Below are 25,524 nucleotides of genomic sequence, written 5' to 3'. Positions count from 1 at the left end.
CTTCATAACCCTGCAGAAAAGCCCACAAGGTAGGAGTGTGTGTGTGTGTGTGTGTGTGTGTGTGTGTGTGTGTGTGTGTGTGTGTGTGTTTATGTGTACATGTGTGTTGAAAAACACAGTGTAAGGGAATTATAAAGAAGCCACCATTTCAGAGGCTGCAGGCCTTTCATTAGTGCAGATTTGTGACACCCTAGTTCCTGATACAGGGGGAAGAACCTAACTGCAGCCTTGAAAATGCTTAACCACAAGGGACATGCTGACCGTCCAGAAATACAGCTGCTGAGCTGCAGTTCCACTGGGTCTGGTCGTCTCTGACTCTTAGTCCACTTACAGAAGGGATGCTGTAGTTCTAAGTGAGAGAAAAGAAATACAGGCTGTCACTGCCTCCAGCCTGGGAGGCTCCAGAAGGAGCTGGCCTCAGGTTTGAAGACTTTCAAAAGTGTTTAAGAATTTTGGACTTACAGCCTTGGAACCACAAGGCAGTAAATCTGAATTGTTTAAGCCACCATGTCTGTGGTTATTTGTTATATTGGCAATGGGGAAAACTAGCTTATTTCTAAAAATGGCTTAAATTTCTGATTTAAAAGTGGTTTCAATTCCTGACAGGATTCACCATAATATTTACCTTTTAAAGAAGGTACAACCATGCATGTAAAGTGATTTTAATTATAAAGAGCTCAGTTAATGAGTCTCCAAGTCTACTGCAGCTTCAAATATGGTATCAGAAGTCCGCTGTTTTACATGCTTGGTGAAGGTGATGCTGTATGTCTGTATCCCTTTGAACTCATAAATTTAAATAGGTTTGATGTTTTTTGCTTTTTTAAAAAATTTATTTATTAGTTCTAGTTAGGCAACAAGCTTGTTTCACATGTAAGTCCCTTCTCCCTCTCCCTCCCCTCACCCCCATCCCTCCTCCCCCACCCCCAGCCTACCCCCACTCCATCCACCCATCACTCCCCAGGCAGGGGAGGGCCCTCAGCGGGGGCTCTGCAAAGTCCACCAAATCTTCCTGCGCTGGTCCTGGGCCCTTCCCCATGTGTCCAGGGCCAGAGCGTAACCCTTCATGTGGGATGGGCTCTCGAAGTCCCTTCTTGCACCAGGGGAAAATACTAATCCAACACCAGAGGCTCCCTGGAGTGCAGAGGCCTCCTTATTGGCATCCATGTTCAGGGGTCTGGATCAGTCTTGTACTGGCCTCCCCGACAGCATCTGGGGTCGATGTGCACTCCCTTGTTCAGGCCAACTGTTCCTCTGGGTTTCTCCAACCTGGTACAGACCCCTTCATTCTTCATTCCTCCCTCTCTTCAACTAAATTCCCGATTTCAGCTCAGTGTATATCTGTGGATGTCTGTCTCTGCTTCCATCAGCCACTGGATGAGGGCTCTAGGATGGCATAAAGAGAAGTCATCAATCTCATTTTAGGGGAAGGGCTTTTAGGTTATCCTCTCCACCATTGCCTGGATTGTCAGATCGTGTCATCCTTGTAGGTCTCTGGAGATCTCCCTGGTTCCAGGTCTCTTCTCGAACCTATAGTGGCTCCCTCTGATATGGTATCTCTCATCCTGTTCTCTGTCCTCTATTCTTCCCCCAACTCAATATTTCTGCCCCTCCATTTCCTCTCCTCTACTCCTCTTCTCTTGCTCTTATTGTAGCGGCTCCCTCTCCCCTACCCTCACACTCCCAATTAGTTCAGGAGTTCATGCCACTTCCATTCCTGGGGACCATTTATCCCTTAGAGTCCTTCATGTTCCCTAGTTTCTTTGGTGAAGAGGATTATAGGCTGGTAATCCTTTGCTCTATGTCTAAAATTCATATATGAGTGAGTACATACCATGTTTGTCTTTTTGTGACTGGGTTACCTCACTCAGGATGGTTTCTTCTAGTTCCATCCATTTGCCTGCGAATTTCAAGATTCCATTGCTTTTTTCTGCTGAGTAGTACTCCATTGTATAAATGTACCACATTTTCTCAATCCATTCTTCAGTTGAGGGGCATCTAGGTTGCTTCCAGGTTCTGGCTATTACAAACAATGCTGCTATGAACATGGTTGAACATATGTCCTTGTTGTATGAACATGCACTATTTGGGTATATACCCAAGAGAGGAATGGCTGGATCTTGAGGTAGACTGATTCCCATTTTTCTGAGCAACTGCCATACTGATTTCCAGAGTGGTCTTACAAGTTCGCACTCCCACCAGCAATGGAGGAGTGTTCCTTTTTCTCCACATCCTCTCCAGCATAGGTTGTCATTGGTATTTTTGATTTTAGCCATTCTGACAGGTGTGAGGTAGTATCTTAGAGTTGTTTTGAGTTGCATTTCTCTGATGGCCAATGATTTTGAGCACTTTCTTAAGTGTCTTTCAGCCATTTCAGATTCCTCTGTTGAGAATTCTCTATTTAGTTCTGCACCCCACTTTTTAATTTCATTGTTTGGTGTTTTGGTGGCTAGCTTCTTGAGCTCCTTGTATATTTTGGAAATCAGTCCTCTGTCAGAATTGGTATTGGTGAAGATCTTTTCCCATTCTGTGGGTGGTTGTTTTGTCCTACTGATTGTTTCCTTTGTCATGAAGAAGCTTCTCAGTTTCAGGAGGTCCCATTTATTAATTGCAGACCTCAATGTCTGTGCTACTGGCGTAATGTTCAGGAAGCGGTCTCCTGTGCCAATTTGTTCAAGAGTAATTCCCACTTTCTCTTCTAGAAGATTCAGTGTGGCTGGATTTATGCTGAGATCTTTGATCCATTTGCACTTAAGTTTTGTGCATGGTGACAGGTATGGATCTATCTGCAATTTTCTGCATGTCCGAATCCAATTGTACCAGCACCATTTGTTGAAGATGCTATCTTTTTTCCATTGTATAGATTTAGCACCTTTGTCAAAAATAAGGTATTCGTAGGTGCGTGGGTCAATATCAGGGTTTTCAATTCGATTCCATTGGTCTATCTGTCTATTTTTGTGCCAATACCAAGCTGTTTTCAGAACTATGGCTCTATAGTAGAGCTTGAAGTCAGGGAAGGTGATGCCTCCAGAAGATCCTTTATTGTAAAGAGTTGTTTTGGCTATCCTGGGTTTTTTATTTTTCCATATAAAGTTGAGTATTGGTCTTTCGATGTCTGGGAAAAACTGTGTTGTGATTTTGATGGGGATTGCATTGAATCTGTAGATTGCTTTTGGCAGGATTGCCATTTTTACTATGTTAATTCTACCTATCCAAGAGCATGGGAGATCTTTCCATTTTCTGGTATCTTCTTTAATTTCTTTCTTTAAAGTCTCAAAGTTCTTATTGTACAGGTCTTTCACTTTTTTGGTTAGTGTTACCCCAAGATATTTTATGTTGCTTGTGGATATTGTGAAAGGTGATGTTTCCCTGATTTCTTTCTCATTGGATTTATCATCTGTATATAGTAGGGCTACTGATTTTTTTGAGTTAATTTTGTATCCTGCTACCTTGCTGAAGGTGTTTATCAGCCGTAGGAGTTCCCTGGTAGAGTTTTTCGGGTCACTAATGTAGACTATCATGTCGTCTGCAAATAGTGAAAGTTTGACTTCATCCTTTCCAATTTGTATCCCTTTGATCCCCTTTTCTTGTCTTATTGCTCTAGCTAGAACTTCAAGTACAATATTGAAGAGATATGGAGAGAGTGGAGCACTTGTCTTGTTCCTGATTTTAGAGGAAACACTTTGAATTTCTCTCTATTAAGTTTGATGTTGGCTATTGGTTTGGTGTATATTGCGTTTATCATGTTTAGATATGTTCCTGTTATTCCTGTTCTCTCCAAGATCTTTATCATGAAGGGATGTTGGATTTTGTCAAAGGCTTTTTCAGCGTCTAGTGAGATGATCATGTGGTTTTTCTTTTTCAGTTTGTTTATATGGTGGATTACATTGATGGATTTTTGTATGTTGAACCATCCTTGCATCCCTGGGATGAAGCCTACTTGATCATGGTGGATGATTTTTCTGATATGTTCTTGGATTCGGTTCGCCAATATTTTATTGAGTATTTTAGCATCGATGTTCATGAGGGATATTGGTCTGTAGTTCTCTTTCTTAGTCATATCTTTGTGTGGCTTGGGTATCAAAGTGATAGGTTTGATGTTTTGAGTCACTGCAATTATTACTGAATTGACTAAATTGTTTGTCTGAGGCATAGCTGTGCTGGTCTAGGTGTCAGCTGAGCTGGCAGTTTCTAGAGGCCTTGTTTCTTGCCTGGTTGGGATGGGGACTCAGCACTCCAGTCTTGGATGTCAATCACTATTTTGCCTGAAGTAAATGGGATGGGGGTGTTTAACATCCAATTAGGAGGGGCAGTCATAGTTACAACTATACAACCCATTGTGTTTCTGAGGTGTCTGGCTTGCACCGTTGGTGAACTGAAGCCATAAGGGCAGGGGAGCAACTGCTTTAGAGGGAGAATGGAAATTGCTTATTTTATTTAATGCCTAAATATAGTTGCTTTAGTTATTTTTCTTATTGCTGTAACCAAATACCTGGCAAGGAGCATCTTAATAGAGCAAGGGTTGGTTTGACTCACGGTTCAGGGGATGCAGTCCAATATGGTGGGGGAGGCATGGTGGGGAGAGGATGCTTGCTCACATCTTGGTAGAATGCAGAGATACGGATGCCCTTTGACCGCCAGACCTTTCCCCCTAGCTATTCAGTTCTGGGATTAAGGGAGAATCTTCCCTGCTCAGCTGATCTCTCTAGAATTCTTCACTGACAAACCACAGCTGTCCCTCACCAATGCTTGGGTGTTTCACAGTCTAATCAAGTTGACAATAGAAATAGTTAAATTTGATAGTTGAATTACATATAGTTCTGTTGCTATAATGAAATACCATGACCAAGAGCAACGTATCGATGGAAGAGCTCACCGGGCAGTGGTGGCACACCCCTTTAATCCCAGCACTCGGGAGGCAGAGGCAGGCAGATCTCTGTGAGTTCAAGACCAGCCTGGTCTACAAGAGCTAGTTCCAGGACAGCCTCCAAAGCCTAGAGAAACCCTGTCTCAAAACCTCCCCCCACCAAAAAAAAAAAAAACAAATAAATAAAAGAAGAGGGAAGAGCTCATTTGGGCGTACAGCTCCAGAGGGAACAGGAGTCCACCATGGAGTCATGGCTACAAGTAGCAGGCATGGTGGCAGGAACAGGACTCTGAGAGCTTCCACCATAGCCACAAGCACAAAGCTGAGAGAGTGAACTAGGAGTGACCTGAAGCTTTTCATCCCAGAACTTGCGCCCAGTGATGTTCTTTCTCCATCAAGTCTGCCTCACCCAAACTTCCTCAACAGCACCGCTAACTGGGGACCAAGTGTTGAAATGCCAAGACTATGGGGGGACTTTCCCAGTCAGCCACTACAGCCGTCCATGCTTAAGTTGCTGAGTAGACATTTAAAATGTGTGGTTGTGTTGAGAGCTGGATAAAGAGGACCAGAGCTCAATGGAGAGAGAGAATGGAGCCAAAGTCAGAAACGTAGGAGTGTTAACTTGTTGATGGTATTGACAGTGACAGGCCAACATAAAGAGGCCTGCCACCCACAGTGTTCCCAAAGAAGTGCTCAGCTACATGCAAGTACCGTTGAGATTTCAAGTAAAGAGGCTGGCAGGGAATCATGGGATTGACAAAGATAAACTCGTCAATGACCTTGACAAGAGCAGTCCTTTCCCATTCTGCAAGTGTAGCAGCTCAGCTGGAACAGACAGGGACAGGATTAAAGAGACAAAAGGGGACAGCACATCTCCATTTCAAGACGCTCTGCTGAAAGGAGGGAAGAAAGATGAGGCTGCTGGCGGGGGCAGACTCAGGAGTTTGCTCCCTTGCTGTAAGGTGGAGAACACAGTGCCTATTTGCATTGTGGTGGGAATGGACAAGTGGAAAAAAGAAAAAAGGTCAACGCACCTGAGAGAGAGACCTCAGGTAACAAGCAAAGGGCTAGGCGGGGTGGCCCAGTGGGTAGAGGAGCTTGCTGCCAAACCTGAAGAACTGAGTTCAATCTCTAGAGAATCAAATCCCACAAGTTGTCCTCTGACCTCCATATGTGTACCATGGCACTTATGTGTGTAAGTTAATAAAAATAAATAATAAGGCAAGAGAATCACCAGACAGGCTAGGAGTAGAAATGAAAGGCCTGGCTTTCTATAGGCAGCCCCCAAATACCTGTCAGCTCACTGATATCTGTATTTATGAAGCTTGTATGCTCTGAGCACCCCGTTTTGTTCTCACAGCATTGTCTATGCAATCTCTGTGGTGACTGGCCCACAAAGCCTTAGCCTGGAGGACTCAATAGTTTAGCGGAGTAGGTGGGTAACAACACCGGCTGGAAGCGAGCCTGACCTGGTTTGAACTCTGATTCTGTCACTGAGCAGTTCTGGTACCTTGTGTACACCATTAAATCTCTCCACACTTGCACTCCTAACTAGCCATAGGGAAAATAATACTGACTTCTACTTTCAAATGGTCGTTGGAGGCTGTGTATGAAATGGCATAGAAGCCACAGTGTCTGAGACATGGGAAACGATGTGACCTAGAATAAATGATAATGACAGTAATGACTGTGTAGCTCTCTCTTTTGTCAGTGTAAGTGTAGAATTGTTTCCTTGTGACAAAATTGTTTTCAGGCTGATAACTGAAATGGCCACTTTCTTTTTGTGGTGCTTTTACATTGTTAGGGGGAAGAACTCATCAGCCATTAGAGTTGCCATTGATACCTGAGGATCACGGATGTAGTTCCGGAAGGAAGTGACCACTTGCACAGTATAGATGAGTTCCTGGGTTCTGTCCCAGCACTGCAAAAAGGAAGGGAGGAATAAAGAAGGAAGGAAGGGAGGGAAAGGGGGAGGAAGGAAGAGAACCAGACATGAGGTACCGAAAGGAGAAATCATAGAGTCTCACACACAAACTCAAGATTTCATAATTTTTCCACCAGAAATACCCGAATCAAAACAAGAGTTAATTTGTTTCTGTCCTTGCACCTCTTACTTTGGGTAGAGAGAGGAACCAGGCAAAGAATAAGAAGGCAATAGGATGGAGATCCAGCCAAAGTTGCAGGTCGCTGTTTTCCAAGTGAATGCACAAGGAGTCACACTGCTGGCAGAACCCAAACTCGGATCAAAGAGAAAGCCGCTCCCATGGCTGCTTAAGCCACATAGTGAGGGAGCCTGCAGGCCAGGCTGGCCTCTGACTGGCTTCTGGTATTCTAAACCTCTGTCCATTTGACCCGACCCCATCGAGCATTCTGCAAGGCCTGGGGATATAGCTCAGTTTATGGGGTGCTTGCCCAGCACACGCAAAGCCCTGGGTTTGATCCCTGGCACCGCACAATCAGGTGTGGTGGCACACACTTGCAATCTCAACAGTTAGGAGGTGGAGATAAGAGGGCGAGGAGTTTTAAGTCTTGCTCAGCTGTAGTACATACATACATTGAGGCTAGCCTGGGCTATATGAGATCTTGTCTCGGGGCCTTTAGAAGGTGGAGCCTTTGGGAGGTGGAGCCTTTGGGAGGTGGAGCCTTTAGGAGGTGGGGCCTTTGGGAGGTGGAGCCTTTGGGAGGTGGAGTCTTTGGGAGGTGGAGCCTTTGGGAGGTGGAGCCTTTAGGAGGTGGGGCCTTTAGGAGGTGGAGCCTTTGGGAGGTGGAGTCTTTGGGAGGTGGAGCCTTTAGGAGGTGGGGCCTTTGGGAGGTGGAGCCTTTGGGAGGTGGAGCCTTTGGGAGGTGGAGTCTTTGGGAGGTGGAGTCTTTGGGAGGTGGAGCCCTTAGGAGGTGGAGCCTTTGGAAGGTGGACCCTTAGGAGGTGGAGCCTTTAGGAGGTGGAGCCTTTAGGAGGTGGAGCCCTTAGGAGGTGGAGCCTTTGGGAGGTGGAGCCTTTAGGAGGTGGAGCCCTTAGGAGGTGGAGCCTTTGGGAGGTGGAGCCTTTAGGAGGTGGAGCCCTTAGGAGGTGGAGCCTTTGGGAGGTGGAGCCTTTAGGAGGTGGAGCCTTTGGGAGGTGGAGCCTTTAGGAGGTGGAGCCTTTGGGAGGTGGAGCCTTTAGAAGGTGGAGCCTTGCTGGAGGAAGTGGGCCCTTGGTGCCCTGCCACACTTCCTGACTGCTCTGCCTCCATGTTTACCTGTGGAACTGTGAGGCCAGGTAAGCTCTCCTCCTTGAGTTGCCTCTTATCAGGTATTTTATCACAGCATCGAGGGAAGTAAACAATATGGCCGTCTTCTGACAAGGACCCCAGTTCTTTTGGATGAGAGGCCCCACCGACTTAAGTATGACCTTATCTCAATTAAAGACATTCACGCTGGTCCTCTCTCCAAAGAGTCATGTTCCAAGGTCCTGGAGGCTAGGACTTCAGCTTGTCATTTGGAACTTATCACCCCATGGCTGAAGAAGTCCATGGGCTTGGGTGTCTGGTGAGACATTTGGAGGTCAGCCGGAGACCCCAGAGACCAGATCACATGAGAACAACACATTTCAGAGAAGGAAAGGGATGAACACAAATTGTACCTGCATTGCAATTTTGTCCCTTATGTTGGTAGTGGTAATCTCCCTTACCTGGTCTCTTCCCTCTGAAGACTCCCACGTTCTGCACTGGAGTCCAGGCTGTGAGCAAAATCTGGGGTTGTGCACAGGACACTCTCTGCTGGTGCCATATGCTTGAAAATGTCTGAATTTTGTGCAGAGACACACAGGCAGTGTTCTAAGTGCAGTTACATAATGAGGGCGTGGACTTGCATAATAATTAGCATGTATAATTAGGCACAGACTTCTTGTCCTTTAATTAGACAATCAAGACATCTAATTACTAAATTAAGATGTAATTACGTGGCCCAAGATCTTCATATTTCTCTTTATCCATCAGAGATTATACTTAGAAAATAATTTGCAAAAACTGATGGAAAATCTCCGGTTTGAGAGTGTTAAAGGAAGTATTCAATAGCTGAGAGTCTCCCTTGACCTCTCCATTTGAGGATAAGGGGAGTCATTTAAAATACCATCACTTGCTTGAAAGGCTGCGTTTTCCAAACGGTGCTGCTGACCTTTAGCACACACACTAATGAACAGGAATGTGGGCGTGGCTAATCCACGTAATTCATACGTGGCTCTAGCATGTGCTTCATGACTCCACTCCAATGTGTATTTCAGGGTGGTGTTCTGGGAAGTCATTCAAACCAGCAGTCTTTCAGATGCTGGGAGTGTTGTTCTTTTGCTTAAATTAGAAATAAAAGAAGAGGAGCAAGATGAGACATGAGACTATTAGACATGTTAACCAGTTTATTATAGGCCCGGCAGAGGAGAGAGACTGAGAGAGAAGAGGAACAGGGTTAATGGCTGACCACCAAGGCCGGTACAAGAGAGAGAGAGTAGGTGGGAGAAGAGAAGAGCTGAGAAGGAGAGAGTAGAGAGAGAGAAAGTGGGCAGGGGTCTGTCTTTTTAAAGGGGTCCTCTACACCTGTGTGCAGACTTGGTTCCCATGGAACCCTGGGCTGACCCGGGTACTGCCTGAGTGGTTTCCGCCAGGTAACAGCAGCAGGCCAGCATAATGCCTGAACCTTTCAGGGAGGACCCTCCCCTGCTCCCCATTGTGCCCTGTCCGGTCCTTCTCCATGGCTATTTTAGCTATAGGTACAATGCTGTGTGCTGTAAACCATACTTAAGAGTCGTCCCCCCTCCCTGGATATTGGAGGGTTTGCTGAACTGGAGAATAAAGCAAATGTACCATCCTTCTCATTGCAGAATGTTTTGCGCTCTTGTATTCATCAGAAGGCAGACTGGAGCGCTATTCTGTTATTTTTCCTTGTTCCTAAATTGGGATTTGGCTGATCTCTGCATGATGCTAAACACCCAGTTTGACTCATTAATTTTTCTGAACCGACTGAACTTTTGACCTAATTGTCTGGCTGGGTGGGGACCGGGGCCATATGGCAGGTTTGCCCAAGCCAACTCTGACTCTGTCACCTCTCTGTCCCCATAAACTGAAATATCCCCATAATCCCAGTGTTTGGACAGCCGTACTGGAAAGTAGCGCAGCCTCGGCTGGGCCACTTTTCCTGGTTTGGGGTGGAGAAAATTTGCCTCCCTTATGTGTTTAGGCAGGAAAACAGCCTTACAAAGGCTGTAGGTGGGAGTAAGGAGGTCTCCTTGCCCTGAGGTGAGGTCTCCTTGCCCTGAGGTGAGGTCTCCTTGCCCTGAGGTGCCTCCACCACTATTTTTTTTTTCTCAATGAGGCCATGGCCATGAGATGTGATGAGCAGCAAGTTGCATATGAATAGGGGGTTGGCCGGGACCCAGAAAGTGATACCTGGGAGCTGATTCTCTGCCGCTGTAAGGTTTTGCTTTGTCTTCTGAGTTATGATTCTTGATAGATTCAGAAGCTGAGGGACTGAGGTGAGTGTGTGGAGATACTGACTGAGTTCTCGTGGAGTGAGGTGTTAGGATGGCCTCCTCTGAGGTACCGCCAGACCCCAGCCCTAGGGATCCCAGCCCCCCATCTGGAGGCCTCAGGATCCCACCCCACCTCCCCATCTGGAGGCCTCAGGATCCCATCCCCCCATCTGGAGGCCTCAGGATCCCATCCCCCCCATCTGGAGGCCTCAGGATCCCATCCCCCCCATCTGGAGGCATCAGGATCCCATCCCCCCCATCTGGAGGCATCAGGATCCCTTGCCCCCCCATCTGGAAGCCTCAGGATCCCATCCCCCCCATCTGGAGACCTCAGGATCCCATCCCCCCCATCTGGAGGCCTCAGGATCCCATCCCCCCCCATCTGGAGGCATCAGGATCCCATCCCCCCCATCTGGAGGCATCGGGATCCCTTGCCCCCCCATCTGGAGGCCTCAGGATCCCATCCCCCCATCTGGAGGCCTCAGGATCCCATCCCCCCCCTCATCTGGAGGCACTCCTGAGTTCCTTCCCTCTTGCTAGCTTTCTGCCTTTAGATGAGTTCATTGGGAACTTCTCTCAGCCTAGCCAAGAGAACTCAATAGTTCTCCTTCATAAGAGGGCCAATGACATGAATACAAGTTAGTTTCTTGGCTTTAAAAGTTTGCTTCTCCACCCACCCAGGTATTCCACATCGGCGTTCTCAAGACTGGAGAAGTTGGGCATCAGACACCCCAAGCCCTCTCCTTTTGTTGGAAACTTGATGTTTTTCTGCCAGGTGAGACTCTGGATCTTGCACAAGATTTCCCATTGGGGAATTGCTCCTGTTTACATTTCAGGAGTCACAGTGATTTCCACGTGAAGAACACATGTGACATGTTACAGAGTAATTTATCAAGAGTAAATGGGGCTTATTCAAAGAGTATAGGCCTTGAAAAGTAATCAAATATAACCTGTTACATTAACACAGTAAAGGAGAGAATGCATATGATCTCAGCAGATGCCAAGAAATATTTAATAAACTTCAACAGCCATTCATGATACCAAATCTTTGTGGACTATGAATAGAGTGACAGATATGACAGGTGGTGGTGTCACACACCTTTAACCCCAGCACTCAGGAGGCAGAGGCAGGCGGATCTCTGTGAGTTCAAGGCCAGCCTGGTCTACCGAATGAGTTCCTGTCTTGAACAACAAAAACAACAACAACAACAACAAAAAGAATACCTGTGATGGGAAGAACCCTTCTCATCCCTCCCTCTCTCCCTCTCTCCCTCCCTCCCTCCCTCTCTCCTTTCCTTCCTTTGAGGCTGGCTTCAAACTTGCTATGTGATGACTCTGAACTTTTGCTCCTCTTACTGCACACCCCACCCCAAGTGCTAGGAGTACAGGTGTGCACACCCAGATTCTGCAGTGCTGGGGTTGAACCTCGGGCTTTGTGCACACTAGGCAAGCACTCTACCGACAAAGCTACATCTCCAGCTTTTGTTGTTATATGATATTCATCTCTTATGATGCATCAGTATACATTCATTTCATTCTTTCATCCACCCCAAACCCAATTTATGGAGTATTTAAATATACCAAGTTCTAGAATGCAGAAGTAGAAGGTACTGACACTTTCAAGGTCACCAACAAGCAATGGTGTATATCACCAGTTGGGATGTGTCAAGTACTGGATTGGGAAATGCAGACAGCAGCTGTGGTCCTGCTCCAGGGAGAACCACCAAGGAGGGATCATTGTGGGAGCATTCCTGGAGAAGGAGGTCCTGCAGGAGCTGTAGACAGGGACACACACCAGGGAGAGAGTATCGTGCACAAGACGGCAGCCTTATGGGAATGGTGGCACTGGTCAGCCAGCAGCCTGCAGGGACCCAAGCTAATGAGGGAACCCTATAGGATGTAGCTGTGTGTGACACATGAGCTAGTTTACTTGCAGATTTGAAGGTCAATCCAGGAACCATTCTAGGCTACTATCCTTGAGTAGAGGATTGACACTGAAATGCAGGACTGTCCTGCAAGGGACAAGAGTTGAGATCAGGGTTGCAGAATCCATGCTGTGGCCAACTTCAAGGCTGAAGGGGTAAGGGCTGACTGCAGGGAGGCAAAGGCAGTCCTGAGAGGAGAACAGCTGGGGCAAAGGACGCAGTGACTCCCAAACTCAGGGGACTCGGGGGAAATGAGGAAAACAGTAGTTGAAGGGCTGAACCTGCAGAGCAGAGACAGTGGCTATGGGGAGGCAGAGGGAAGTGGTTGGGAGGGGAAGCTGGTTCAGTGAGAAGATATTTTAAGTGTGTGGCCTTCAGCTCTCCCAAGTGACATGGCAATGGAGATGACCAGGGCATTTGCAGATAGGGACGCAGTATCTATTTTTGAAGGTTATTTTTTACTGCCATTGGTTTTTCTCAGAAGCCTGATTAACTTGTGGGGACACTGCCTCCAGACCAACAGCAGGCGCCACCAGATCCTACGCGTGAATTGCCATACAAGGGCAGGAAGGGCTAATTTGGGCCAACCCTGATAGCAAGCCTCAGAGGATGCTGGGACTTCCAACCCCTCCCCCTGCATGGCCACTGCCCTCACTCCCAGGCAGAGAATGACCTGCACCTGGCCTTTGCCTGCCACTCCTCCATTTCCTTTCTTTTTCGTTCTCTGTCTTTCTTCACCATTTGTTGCTGGCATTGCTACCTCCACCGCTTTGCAAACACCCTCTCCTCTCATCCTTCTCTCTGGGGTGCCGGGTTCACAACTTTTAAGCCCACCATCACCCCAACAGACCTCCTACACCCTCTTGAAGCAAGTGTGAAGAGACTTAAAAGTGTCAAAGCAGAACAAACAAACCGTATTATGGGAAAGAAAATAAATTCCATCCGTTGCAAGGTAGGGGGAACCGATCAGTAGTCAGCTGAGTAAAATGTATTTGGTCTTAACATCTGGAGGAGCAGGGTAATGTCATGTCAGGAGAGCCCTGGCTGGCTGGCTCTGGAGAGTGTCTCCAGCAGCTCCTCTGAGCTCATTGTCCTGTGAGTATAAACTCTGCCATGCTCCTTCTAGAACAGGGAAGTCAAATCATTAAAGAGGTCTATAAAAACAGATGTACTAATCTGGGCACCCACCTGAGGTACTCGTATTTTTTTAATTAAAATATAATTACATCATTATCATTTTCTGCTTTTCCTCTCTCTATTATCTCCCATACGCCTCCATTGTTCCCTTTCAAAACCGTGATCTCACCTTCTTTAGTTGATATATGTAAATGAATAGACACAGCTTGCCCAGGCCACTTACGTGTGTGTGTGTGTGTGTGTGTGTGTGTGTGTGTGTGTGTGTGTGTGTGTGTGTCAGAGAGAGAGAGAGAGAGATTTCAGGGCTGACCACTTGGTACTGGATAACCAAGTAGGGGGTTAATGCCTGGGGAGGACTATTTCTCCTGTCTCTGTCTATGGGCAGGGCCCTGAATTTACACTCTAGTCCTGTGTTCATCTAGACTGTCCTTGCTGTAGTCCTGGCTTTCACTGTGGGGGTGGAGCTCCCGGGAGCAGGGCATAGTTCCATTCAGGACATGTGCTTTCTCTAACCTCCAGCTCTCTGACCCTCCATCCCTATGGCTCAGATCTAGCATTGTCCACCCACAGGCTTCCCAACACAGACACATTTTCACAGACATGTCCTTCCCACCACATCTCAGTGGGAAGTGTCAGTGCTTGCCCCCGGGACGCCCTACCATGCCTGCTTATGCTCCCTGTCTACGGATACTTCGGGTCCAGCCTCACAGCACAAGGGGTTTGCATGTTCTGGCCTCTGCCAATTTTACCCCATGCACATCTTCAGATACCCTAAAGTTTCGGCCTATGAAAAACCATGCTGAGGGTCTTAGTAGTTTGGAATCTGTTGTTCGACATTTAACTTGGGTCATGTGAATTTGGAAATTGTGATAATTTGGGTTAGATTCAGAAGTTTACACATATGAGGGCCATGAAAGGGAACTTGGCACACGTGAGCCACATCCGAGAGGAATATTGTGGATGTAAAACCAAATAGTTTTCAGATGTGTGAGCAGCAATTATGCACAGAGAGCTTAAGTGCGTGTGGTCTCTTCTGTCCATTAAATAGAGCGGATGAGAGTTTTGCTCAGCAATATTTTTAAAAGCCATTTCTTTACCCAATATTCTATAGTAATTCAACACAATATAATGGTTATTCTTCTTTTATTGTTTATGTAATTGTGTTTTTGCTGTTCTAGGGTTTTATTTTTTTTCCTGAGTAAGTTGGAAACATTGACATTTTGTTCAATTTTATTCTTACCATGGTCCTGTGCTTTTTTTTTTTTTTTTTTTTTTTTCCCCTGCAGGGATTTTGGGAGAGCCAATTGGAACTCAGGGAGAGATACGGGCCTCTGTGTGGGTAAGGTGGAAACTCAGATTCTCTTATACATGTTTTGGTTTCTCGTGTTGAACCAATTTGGAAGTCATGACAATAATAGGCCTGTCCTGAACACTTGAATTCTTTTCTGAGGATCCCTAAGGAGGATAGATAACCTATAGTACACACATACAGAGAGCCGGCTCTTATTTGGACCTGTATTGTTCCATCCCGTGGGTAAGGTGTGCCACCAAAATGTGTTATTGCCACCTAACCTGGCACACTTCTGGTACTGGAAATAAGCTCTGTGAATAATGACATATGACAGCAGTGTGACCAAGCCTGTCCTGGATACACTGGGACACCTGGTCTCCTTGTTTGTGGCCACAAGAACTAACATAACCCTTCCCTTTATTTTTGATGGATTGTTTTTTTCTGTTTGTAGTCATTCTTTTTCTAAAAAAGAATTTTTAATCTATACACATGCGCACATGTACCATGTGCATTCAGGAGCTTATTGAGGCCAGAAGAGAGCATTGGATCCTCTGGAACTGGAGTTACAGATGGTTGTGAGCCAAATGTGGGTACTGAGAACTGAACCCAGGTCCTCTGCAAGAGCAGCAAATGCTCTTAACTGCTGAGCCCTCTTTTAAGCTTTATTATGATTCATGATGTTTGTGCTGAATCTTTGCTTAGATCATTTTGTATGCTCAAGTTCTGAAAGGCTTGGATCTTTTTGCTTTTTAGCATGGTCTCGCCAGGTCCCCCTCCTTTCAGTCTGTTTCTATACGGCTCCTCCTCAGCCACTGGTTGACTTTGAATAGCTTCTCCTAGATCTCCAGGCTAGCAGTCGTTTTTTTTCTAGGTGCACAGTTTCTGTGGGACTCCTTTGCCTGTTCTGATGAGTTTTTAAACCTTTCTGCCCCAAAGATTTTCTCAGTGCTGCTTTGGAAAGGTATTGACTTGAAATCTTTGTGGACATGGCTCTACCCAGGAGAACGAGTGGCCCACCACTTCCTCTTTTCTTCTGTGACCTTGAGAAAGTAAAAAGTGAAGCTGCTGCAGTAGATGTCTGTGACTGCTGTGTAACACACTACCCCCAAACTCAGGGACACAGACAACTTACTCTTTCGAGTTCATCTGAGATTTGGCTGAGGTTGGCCAGCCTAAGAGCCACCTGGCTGGAAGGATTTTCTGGGCTTCCTGTGTCAGTCGGGGAGGGGGCTCCTCTGTGCAGCTCTGCCTTTCATGTTTCCTATCATCTCTCAGGCTCCTGAGGGCAGGGTGCTATTGTAGGAAACCAGGGACCTGAGAGAGCAAGGAACACTGCTGAGCATGTTTGCCGGCATCCTTCCTGCCAAGCAACGTTTAGAACAAGGCAACACAGTCCCTTGGCCAGGCTTGATGCTGATGGAGTGGGGGGACAACCATTGTCTTTAAATAACAGGCTCCTCCTTCTTCTCTGTGGTCCCTGAATGGGGGGGGGGCTTCACCCAGAGTTTGACTTTGCATGTGTAGCTTCTGGCTCTAAGCATGGTCCTTAATAGAGTAACAAGGGGCTGAATTGCTTGCCTTTTCTTTCCCTAGTGCTGTGTCTTGTTACCTTTTCAACCTCATTCTGCAATGGCCTTGACCCCGAATGTGGTCACCAACTATGTTTCTGGTCTAGAGAGATGCTGTCTCCACCAGAGCTGGAGGAGGTTCTCCCTGATTTTAAATTCTAGAAATCAGTTTCTTGGAGAATTTTTTTTGTATATGTTTTTAGTGTGGAAGCTTTGGGTACCTAAGAATTATTCTTAAATGGAATTATTCTTAAAGGACACACACACACACACACACACACACACACACACACACAGAGAGAGAGAGAGAGAGAGAGAGAGAGAGAGAGAGAGAGAGAGAGAGAGAATTGGTTTCCTTGACAACAGGCTGTCCAATCAACTTTTCTTCCCAACTTTAACTAAGTTCACACAATTTATCCTTTTCATTTCCAGAAAACTTAAATCACAGAGAATGATTTCAGATGAGGTTGTAGAGATCAAAATTGCAGAATCATCTCTATTCTCTGTTCCCACCTCTGGTGAAAATGGTTGGGGCGGGGGATGATGGAATAATCTCTTCACACAGAGCCATCAACCTTTTCTCCTGTAGAAAAAAAACCAAAAACCAAAAACGATGGGTCCGAAGACACTGGCCCCTGCCTCTTCGGGTCCTCTCACTGAGCCACCAGTGTGACCTCTGCTGGTCATCTCCTGGTCCCACCAGTGTTTGGTCGGGTAGGAATGACAGTGTTGACTCCGCTCTATCTGAGCTGCTATCTAACCTAGAAGACTCTTCTTGAACCGTATCTTTGGCATAATGGGTTCACTGATTCAGATGTCAGAGGGCTGTGGTTCATGAACAACAAAGACCACCCCCACCTGCCCCCATCCTCCATCCCCCCACCGACCCCCTTCAGGAAACGATTCTGTTTAAATGACATTGATTTTCAGGCTGCTTTTATGACTAGGAAATGGAGTCTACCATGGTCCTCTTACAACTTGAAAAAAATCAAATAGCTTTGGTTCCTCATTGGACAAGTGAAACCCCACACTATGAATGCTGAACAGAGCAGCGCTGAGCCCTCCCGTGGCAGCACAGCCTGTCTGTGGAAAGGCATGTTTGCAGCATGGATCACCCAACTGCTCTGAAAGTTAATAAGATGACCATTGACCACAGTGGCTACTAGGACCCTCATTCACTTGTCTTAGTAGCTTGGTCAGAGTCCGGGATTCCTAACTGAAACTGGCTCCTAAGCGGGGTGAGGGGCAGATGTGGTTGGTGAAGGATCCTGCCAAGAGGGGCAGATAGCATCAGTGTTTATTATTGCTGTCGTTGCCATCACTACCATTGCCATCAAGCAGTGTCTTCTCCAAGCGTCTCACTATGTTGGTGGCTTTGCTTGGTCTGTGTAAACTACATCCTTCTGTGAGCCTGAGTATAAACCAGATAGCCTGGTGTGCACACTGCTTGGCTTCTACCTCTGGTACCCCGTCCCTTCTGGTAAAAGCAATTAATGATTATCCATCCACACTCTCTTTCCATCTGAGGATCTGCTCCAAGTTACTATATTTCATCCCAATGCCCTCAAGAGCAGTATCAACGTCGTCACTGATAAACAGGGTGGAAATTTTGTCCCACCAATGTGTGACAGACCATGCAATGCAGTAAGTAAGGATCCTTTAGTATGCCGTGACTATTACTTATAGATACACAGGCCCCAAGTTCAGCTCATTAGCAGCAACTAAAGGCCTCCATCAGAAGCCCCTGCTCCCTTACCTCATTCATCTTTCAAGCACTCGCTCTGCAGCTCTGCTGCTATTTAGCCTCACTCTCATTCTCCTTGCCTCCACATCACTTTAATTTTGATCTCTAGTGCAAACATCACTCCTGCTTGTTGGAGCGTGAGGCTCATTCCTGGCACCCGGCACCTGGCACCCAAGCACCTGTGTCCCTCCGTGAAACCAGCTTTGTTGGGTAACCTCCCATTAAAGCATTGAGTTGTAAATAGGTAAACATGAATGCCACGTATCATCCACAAGGCACAACAGACACGCTTACCTGTGTCTATTTCATACCCTTAACTACAGAGGCAGCCTTTGTCTCCAGCTTCTAGTCATGTTCATGGTGTAAGGCGCATAAGGATGCCTCTTCCAGCCTGCTGTGTTCATTAATGGTCTTCAGGAGCACTTTCTCCTTCAATACACTCCTTATTAAATGCTACATTATTTTTCAAAGGATTTAATTGTACGGAAATGCACTAACTTTAAAAATAATTTCTCAGTTGAACAATGACTTCTGCTTTCACAAACAACACTGCAGTGAATATCCCCAATATACATCATTACTCTCTTGCCTGAGTTTGTCTGTAGGATAAATCTCTAGGAATGGAATTTTTAGGTCAGAGACTGTCTACATTTTTTATTTTGATATTGCTAAATTGCTCTCTCTAGGGCTTATATCAACTTATGCTCCAACAACAAAAAAAATGAGAAAATTGGATTCTTCACATACTTGCTACTAAAATAAGTGGTCAAAAGTTTATTAGCATTTGATGGTATGCTGCTGTTGCTTGAATTAGTACTTATTTATCATAAGCAACCTTGAACATTTTTTATGTATTTAAAATTCATGATGTTTTGTTATCTTTTGCCACTTTGTTTTGAGTTAGTTTTTCCTAATTTATTTGCAAAAGCTCTTTACATATTAAAGAAAGTAGCCCTTTATATTTAACATATGTACAAGGCATTGTTCCCAGGGTGATGTTGGGAAGTTGTGGAGTCTTCAGGAAGTGAAGTCTGCTGGGTTTCCCTTAAAGTCATTCCAGGCACCCTCTCGCAGAGGACTGTGGAACTCTACTTACTGCCTCTACTCTTTCTTCCTGGCCACAAGGCAATCAGTTCACTTTGCCATGGACATCCTCTTACTCCTATCCATCCCCTCATTAGACACTTGAAAGCCATGGGTTATCTGACCATGGACTGGAACTCTAAAGCTGTCTTTATAAGTTAATTACCTCAGGTATTTTGTTACCGCGTCACAAAGCTGACTCATATAAAATACACCTTGATTTTTTCCAGATGGTCCTACTTAAAAATTCATCCTTTCCCAACTGAATTGAAGTGTCATGTTTTTATGCATCATTACTTAGGAATTCCTACACTGTATGTGTTTCTGACTCCTCTGCTCCTTTGAAATGTCTACTAGCTGGATGCCTTCCTGGCTACCCTGTTGGGAATGTTATGTGTGAAGCTCCTTGTAGCCAGCAGCAGCTGCTGTTCCAAGAGCACCTTTGCAGTTCTGAGAACCTGAAGCAATTGAGCTCCAGGGGACTATGGGGTCCTTGTGCTGGAAAAAGCACCAGTGTGCCAAGCAAATATGCCTTTGACAAGATGGGACTGACAGGCAAGCCTCAGAGTTCACACCACAGAAAGGGGAAGATTCACCTATGCTTCTGCCAGGGAGGGTTAGCACCATGATTTAATTAGTCAGCGTGAGTGTCAGGAGGCAGGGAAAACGTGGGGGAGCTTTGTGGTGCCTATGGGAGTGAGTATGGCTTCTGGATGAAGTTAATATGGTTGCTTCACGCTCAGATTCTGTAGTGCTGTTTAGGAGGAACATTTGTGCTCCAAAAGTGACGGATGTGTAGACTTCTGACATGAGAGCCCTTAACTACGGTGTTCATCCACTAAGGTGAGGACCAGGAGCAGCAGAGAGAGCTTAGGTCTGTGCAGTCAAAGGGCAATATCACCAACTTGGGGGAGAGTTCCTGGCTCACTGCCATGGAAGAAGAGCAGTGGAAGTTGAAAGGGTTGGAATGGTATGAACTGCTGGACTGGTACAGCGGGAGAAGATGGTTTTCAGACAGACAGACAGACACACACACACACACAGACACACACACACACACACACACACACACACACACACACACACACACACACACACACAGACACACACACACACACACACACACACACACACACACACACACACACACACACACACACACACACACACACACACACACACACACACACACACACACACACACACACACACACACACACACACACACACACACACACACACACACACACACACACACACACACAACACACACACACACACACACACACACACACAACACACACACACACACACACACACACACACACACATACACACACACACACACACACACACACACACACACACACACACACACACACACACACACACACACACACACACACACACACACACACACACACACACACACACACACACACACACACACACACACACACACACACACACACACACACACACACACACACGCACACGCACACACCACACACACACTACACACACACAGGCAGACACAATACACAGACACAGGCAGACAAACACACACACAATACACAAACATACACACTCACAAATATACACACGTTCTGTGAGACATCTGAATATACCGGCTTTGAAAATGTGGCCAAGTGTGTGTGGAGAGGGGACCAGAGGAACCTCTGGTTGAATTGCTCAAAGAAATGTAAGTCTTGAGGCAGCAGCTGAGCTCCTGCTGCCTGGAGACTGTCTTTGCTATTAGGCTGGCCAGGGCTCTACCAAAGAGTGTTAAATAGTGGTGGAAAGCAGGCCACGTGGATTTGGAACCAAAGTGAGCATAAGACAGAATGCCATAGCCATTGGGTATTATCTAATACATTAAATTTCAATATTCTCTTGGGTCAAGACAGATTAATCACAAACACTAGGCCTATAAGTTCATAATTTTTAAGTCCCTGGAATTTTTTAAACCGTTAATACATATGTGCTAGCCAGTATTATGGCATCTTGACACAGCTGGAGTTATCTGAAAAGAGGTACCCAGGACTGAGAAAATGCCTCCATGAGATTAGCCTGTGGGCAAGTGGAGTGTTGTCTTGATTAATGATTGGTGTGGGTGGACCCATCCCACAGGGAGCCATATCATTCCTGGCAGTTGGTCCTAGTGTATATATGACAACCGGGAGAGCCAGCCAGTAAGGAGTAGTCCTCCATGGTTTCTGCATCCGCTTCTGCCTCCAGATTGCTCCCCTGTTTGAGCTCCTGCCCTGGCATCCCTCAGTGATGGACTCTGATATGGAAGTGTAAGCTGAAATAAACCCTTTTCTCCCTGGGCTGCCTCTGGTCCTGGTGTTTCATCACAGCAATAGAAATGCTAAGTAAGACAGAAATTTAGAGGGCTGTTATTTTATCAACTGTCTGCCATGACAAAGCAGGTTGACGTAGGAGGCCCCTGAGAACGGGAGGAAGGTGTCCAGCAAGACAGCAGTCTCCAGGCCAAGTGCATGGCCTGATAAGTAGACAATTACCCTCAGATAAATGTGCATCGGGGACCAAAAAGAAAGAGATGAACTGTTTAAAGCCACACTTCCCTTGAATGTATCTGAACTGATTCTCCACTTACCCTCCAGGGCCATAGCCTCTTGTTATCCCTGACGGGGAATCGCTACAAACTTCCATTCTTCTTTATGGGGTGGGCCGTCTTGTTTCCTGGTCTCCACCCACAGTCTCTGAGGTTGGCTTAAATTCCTAGGTTTCTGACTGTTCTTCCAGCACATTTATTTCCTGCCATTCATTGCTCTCCCATCCTCTTTTTGTGACAAAGGAGAAGCGATGGGTACTGCAGGCATTTTTATTATAAATATTTTGTTAGCATACTAAATAATGCATTTTGCGCTGGCATTTTTATGTAGGTGTATCGTTATACCTTGTACACATTTGACTCTAACGATCCTCCTGCCCTCTCCTTCATCTCAATATTTCCCTTCCCCCCTTCAAAAATAGTTCCTCTATGCTTTTATCTCTCTTACACATAGACACACACACACACACACACACACACACACACACACACACACACACACACACACACCCCTCACACACACCCCTCACACACACCTAGATGCTGCACAACTACCCCCCCCCCACACCAACTACCTTGAGTTGTTCCCCTCCTCTCTTTTTTGACCATAAGTGGGAGAATGCTTGCAATACTTGTTTTTCTGAGTCTGGCTTATTTTGCTAAACATAATGATCTCTAGTTCAACAAGTTACATAATTTTATTATTTATGGCTCTGGAATGTGACCATGTTTGTGCGTGCATGCGTGTGTGTGTGTGTGTGTGTGTGTGTGTGTGTGTGTGTGTGTGTGATCTCAGTTCCCACTCTTCCTAACCACCTCTTGTTAAGTTAATGGATTTAGGCCAATCATTCACTTTCCATCTGTTTGCTTAGAGGTAAAAGAGAGATTTGAACTGGATCAGTGACTTTGACACTCTGTTTAATTATGAACCTCAGTAAACAGAGATTGACCACTGTGATCTGGGACCTCAAACCTCTGCATTGGCACATGTGAGCGCTCACACTCACACAAAGAGAGACACTCGGAGGAAAAGGAAGTTGTGTAGAAGACTGCTGTATTTACTCTGAAGAACTACTGGAATGCCTCATGAGAAAGAAGACAAATGCAGGCTGCTCAGCATCCACTAGACTGACGTTATAGCCATTGATTAGTTGACTTTCCACTGCTGTGACTGACACCATGACCAAAAGCAACTTGGGGGATAAAGGGCTTATTTCTGTTTCCAGTTTCCAGTCCATTGCAGAGAGCAGGAACTCAGGGCAGAAACATGGAGGCAGGCCAAAGAGGAATGCTGCTTCCTGGTTTGCTCAGCCAGCTTTCTAAGAGCCCCCGTATCCACTTGCCCAGTGATTGACAAGATCCAACCAGCACAACCACTAGTGTGTCAATTCCCCTAATTCAAAAGCAAAGGACCATGTGATAACTGAAAGTCCTTTCCAGGTAGGAACTATGCAACCTGCAGCTGACAATGACTCAACTCTTTCCAGTTTATGTTAGAAAAAACTGTGTGTGTATGTGCGTGTGCGTGTGCGTGTGCGTGTGTGTGTGTGTGTGTTTACCCCTGAGGATTTAAGATTCTGAGAAAGCTCAGACAAAGTTAGCCAGAGTTCACTGTGGACAGTTGCAACACTACTCCTCTGGAGATGGCGCTCACACACCTGGCTGAGGGCCAGCCTAACAATCCTTCGTCTGCTGAACCACGCATTCAGCTATTATTGAAACCACTTTTCAGTCCTAGCCCAGAATCTTTAAACTGAGAAGCTCACAGAAATAGTGTTATCAATGGACAATTTAGGACATCTAAGCTATTTTGCATTAGGAAAAGTTCTCTGAGGAATTTGTGTGGCTTTCCTGCCTCAGCACAGTGTGGCTGATAATACTCTCAGGGAAATGGGGCAGTAGAGAGAGTGACCCAGAAACCACCCCCTTTCGGTGGGGCGATTAGGGATGGAAAACATTGGCTCTGGACAGGAAGGTGGCTCTAGCTGGAGGGTAGTGTGCAGTGTTCCACAGGTGTCCAACCTTTTGACATTGCAGTATGACACTCAGGTACAAATGTGCCTGGCTACATCTCAAGTTATCTTAGGACACATGCAGCCTGCAAGCTACAGGCTGGCCACACATGCAGGGTAAGAAGTAGAATCTCTGTGGTCTAGCAAGCGCTGGCCACAGTAGAATGCACAGGAGAAGGCTGCCCCCAGAGAAGGCCGTCACTTGACAGTAGTCAGGTGAGCAGTCACGGAGCCAGCCATCATGGAAGCCTATCTTGGCCACTGGGACTCAATGAGAGACCTCTGAGTCCTGTAAAGGGAGCTGGTGGCAACAGAAGATAGGCTCTGAGCCTGGGGATGAATCACATATCCAGACTCAGTTCTGAGACTCACATCACAGTATCAGCCCAGACTCAGAATCCGGCTGCCGTTCCTAGTGCCACCTGTGAGGAAAATGCTCGTCATTTTGCAGCCATGCAGACCAAGGAAACTGGTCTCCTACTGCATTCCCAGTATTGTGTAGCTTCTGGTCCATAGTAGGACCTGAAGGTAAGGATGGAGCAGCTTGGAGGAATGAGGGGAGCACCAGATGCTGGGGAGTCAGTTACAGACTTTCCCATTTGTCCTCCTCTATATCTCTACCCAGATCCACAGCACAGGAGCGCATACCAGTCTCCAGGTGGGAGGGAGTGAGCTCCTCCAGTGGTGACAATCAGAGGTAGCGTCAATAACTCCTTTATCCCCACATGACAAGCTGCACAGATGTGTTCCCAACAATAGACTGGCTCACATCAGAGTTTTGTAAAAAGCTCTGTCTTTAGCTAATCAGTTAAAAAAAAATCCACATTTAATTGAATTGTACCTGCAACAAATCCAAGTTGTTCAACCCAAAATGCATAATAGAGTTACATAACACTGTCATGAATCACTGTGACATTTGTCAAGGCAGTCTCTCTTCTGGAAGTAAGTCCCGGTATTACAGAGCTTTATGCAAATGTCTCCTGTCAAGAACTCCTGTGCATAGCCTCAAGAGTTACACATATTTACCCAATTCTGGTAGCTCTTAACCTCAATTAGCTGAGAAATTAAACAGCATTTCTGTTCTGTCCAAAAAGATGGACAGACCATCTTTGCTTTCATAATTAAAAAAAAATCATTTATAAATTAAAAGTAGTAAAAAAACACCCACTCACATACAACTTAAAGTTCGTTTCTGATCACTGTTTTGTGTGCACAGACTCTTTTTCAACTTCCCAGAAACTCTTGAATAATCTAGACATGATAGCATATGACCTGTAATCCTAGCCCTCAAGAGGTGGAGGCAGGAAGATCATAAGTTCAAGGCTAACCCAGGCTGCAAATGTATAGACTCAATTCCAAGCCTGTGTCTGAATCAACCCTAGGCCCTGGAGTTCTTCTTATACCACCACCAGGCTGTGCCTCAAAACACAGAAACAGCAAAACAAAATAAAACCCTTAAAGACAAGGGGGAGGGAGAGGAGAAGGAGTGGAAGGAGGAATAGAGAGGAGGAGAGGAGAGGAGGAGAGAGGGAACCCTTGAATGATTAAAAAAAAGTTCGAAACTTTGTTGCTTACTGGCAGAAAACGAACTATGGAATCTAAAAGTCTAAAACCAAATCAACTGCAAACAGTGGCTTAAATGTTCAAACACACAAGGTCACATGGCATCCATCACACGCATGTAAATTCTGAGTGATCCGAATTCTTCATTAAAATCGACTGAGCCTTTCTTCTTCAGGACCCTTGAATCTTGGAGAGTTTGAGTTGTTTACCACGCATTCCAATTATTCCTGATCAGTCTTATGTGTAACATTTCCACAGCTAT

The 25,524-nt window shown here is 45.9% G+C and overlaps 1 protein-coding gene across 3 annotated transcripts in view; it reads left to right on the top strand.

The window, feature by feature from the left end:
• Tbxas1 (thromboxane A synthase 1) overlaps positions 1 to 25,524 on the top strand; it is a 220,928-nt gene that overhangs the window by 61,827 nt on the left and 133,577 nt on the right. For all 3 annotated transcript variants that reach the window (XM_035450475.1, XM_027391510.2, XM_027391508.2), the window contains 2 exons: positions 11,043 to 11,136; positions 14,710 to 14,762. In XM_035450475.1, coding sequence (XP_035306366.1) covers positions 11,043 to 11,136; positions 14,710 to 14,762 — 147 coding nt within the window. The remainder of the gene's footprint in view (positions 1 to 11,042; positions 11,137 to 14,709; positions 14,763 to 25,524) is intronic.

Source organism: Cricetulus griseus (assembly GCF_003668045.3).
Source record: "Cricetulus griseus strain 17A/GY chromosome 1 unlocalized genomic scaffold, alternate assembly CriGri-PICRH-1.0 chr1_0, whole genome shotgun sequence".
Taxonomy (NCBI): domain Eukaryota; kingdom Metazoa; phylum Chordata; class Mammalia; order Rodentia; family Cricetidae; genus Cricetulus; species Cricetulus griseus.
Note: the sequence above shows the minus strand (reverse complement) of the source record. Positions and strands in the feature narration are given on the sequence as shown.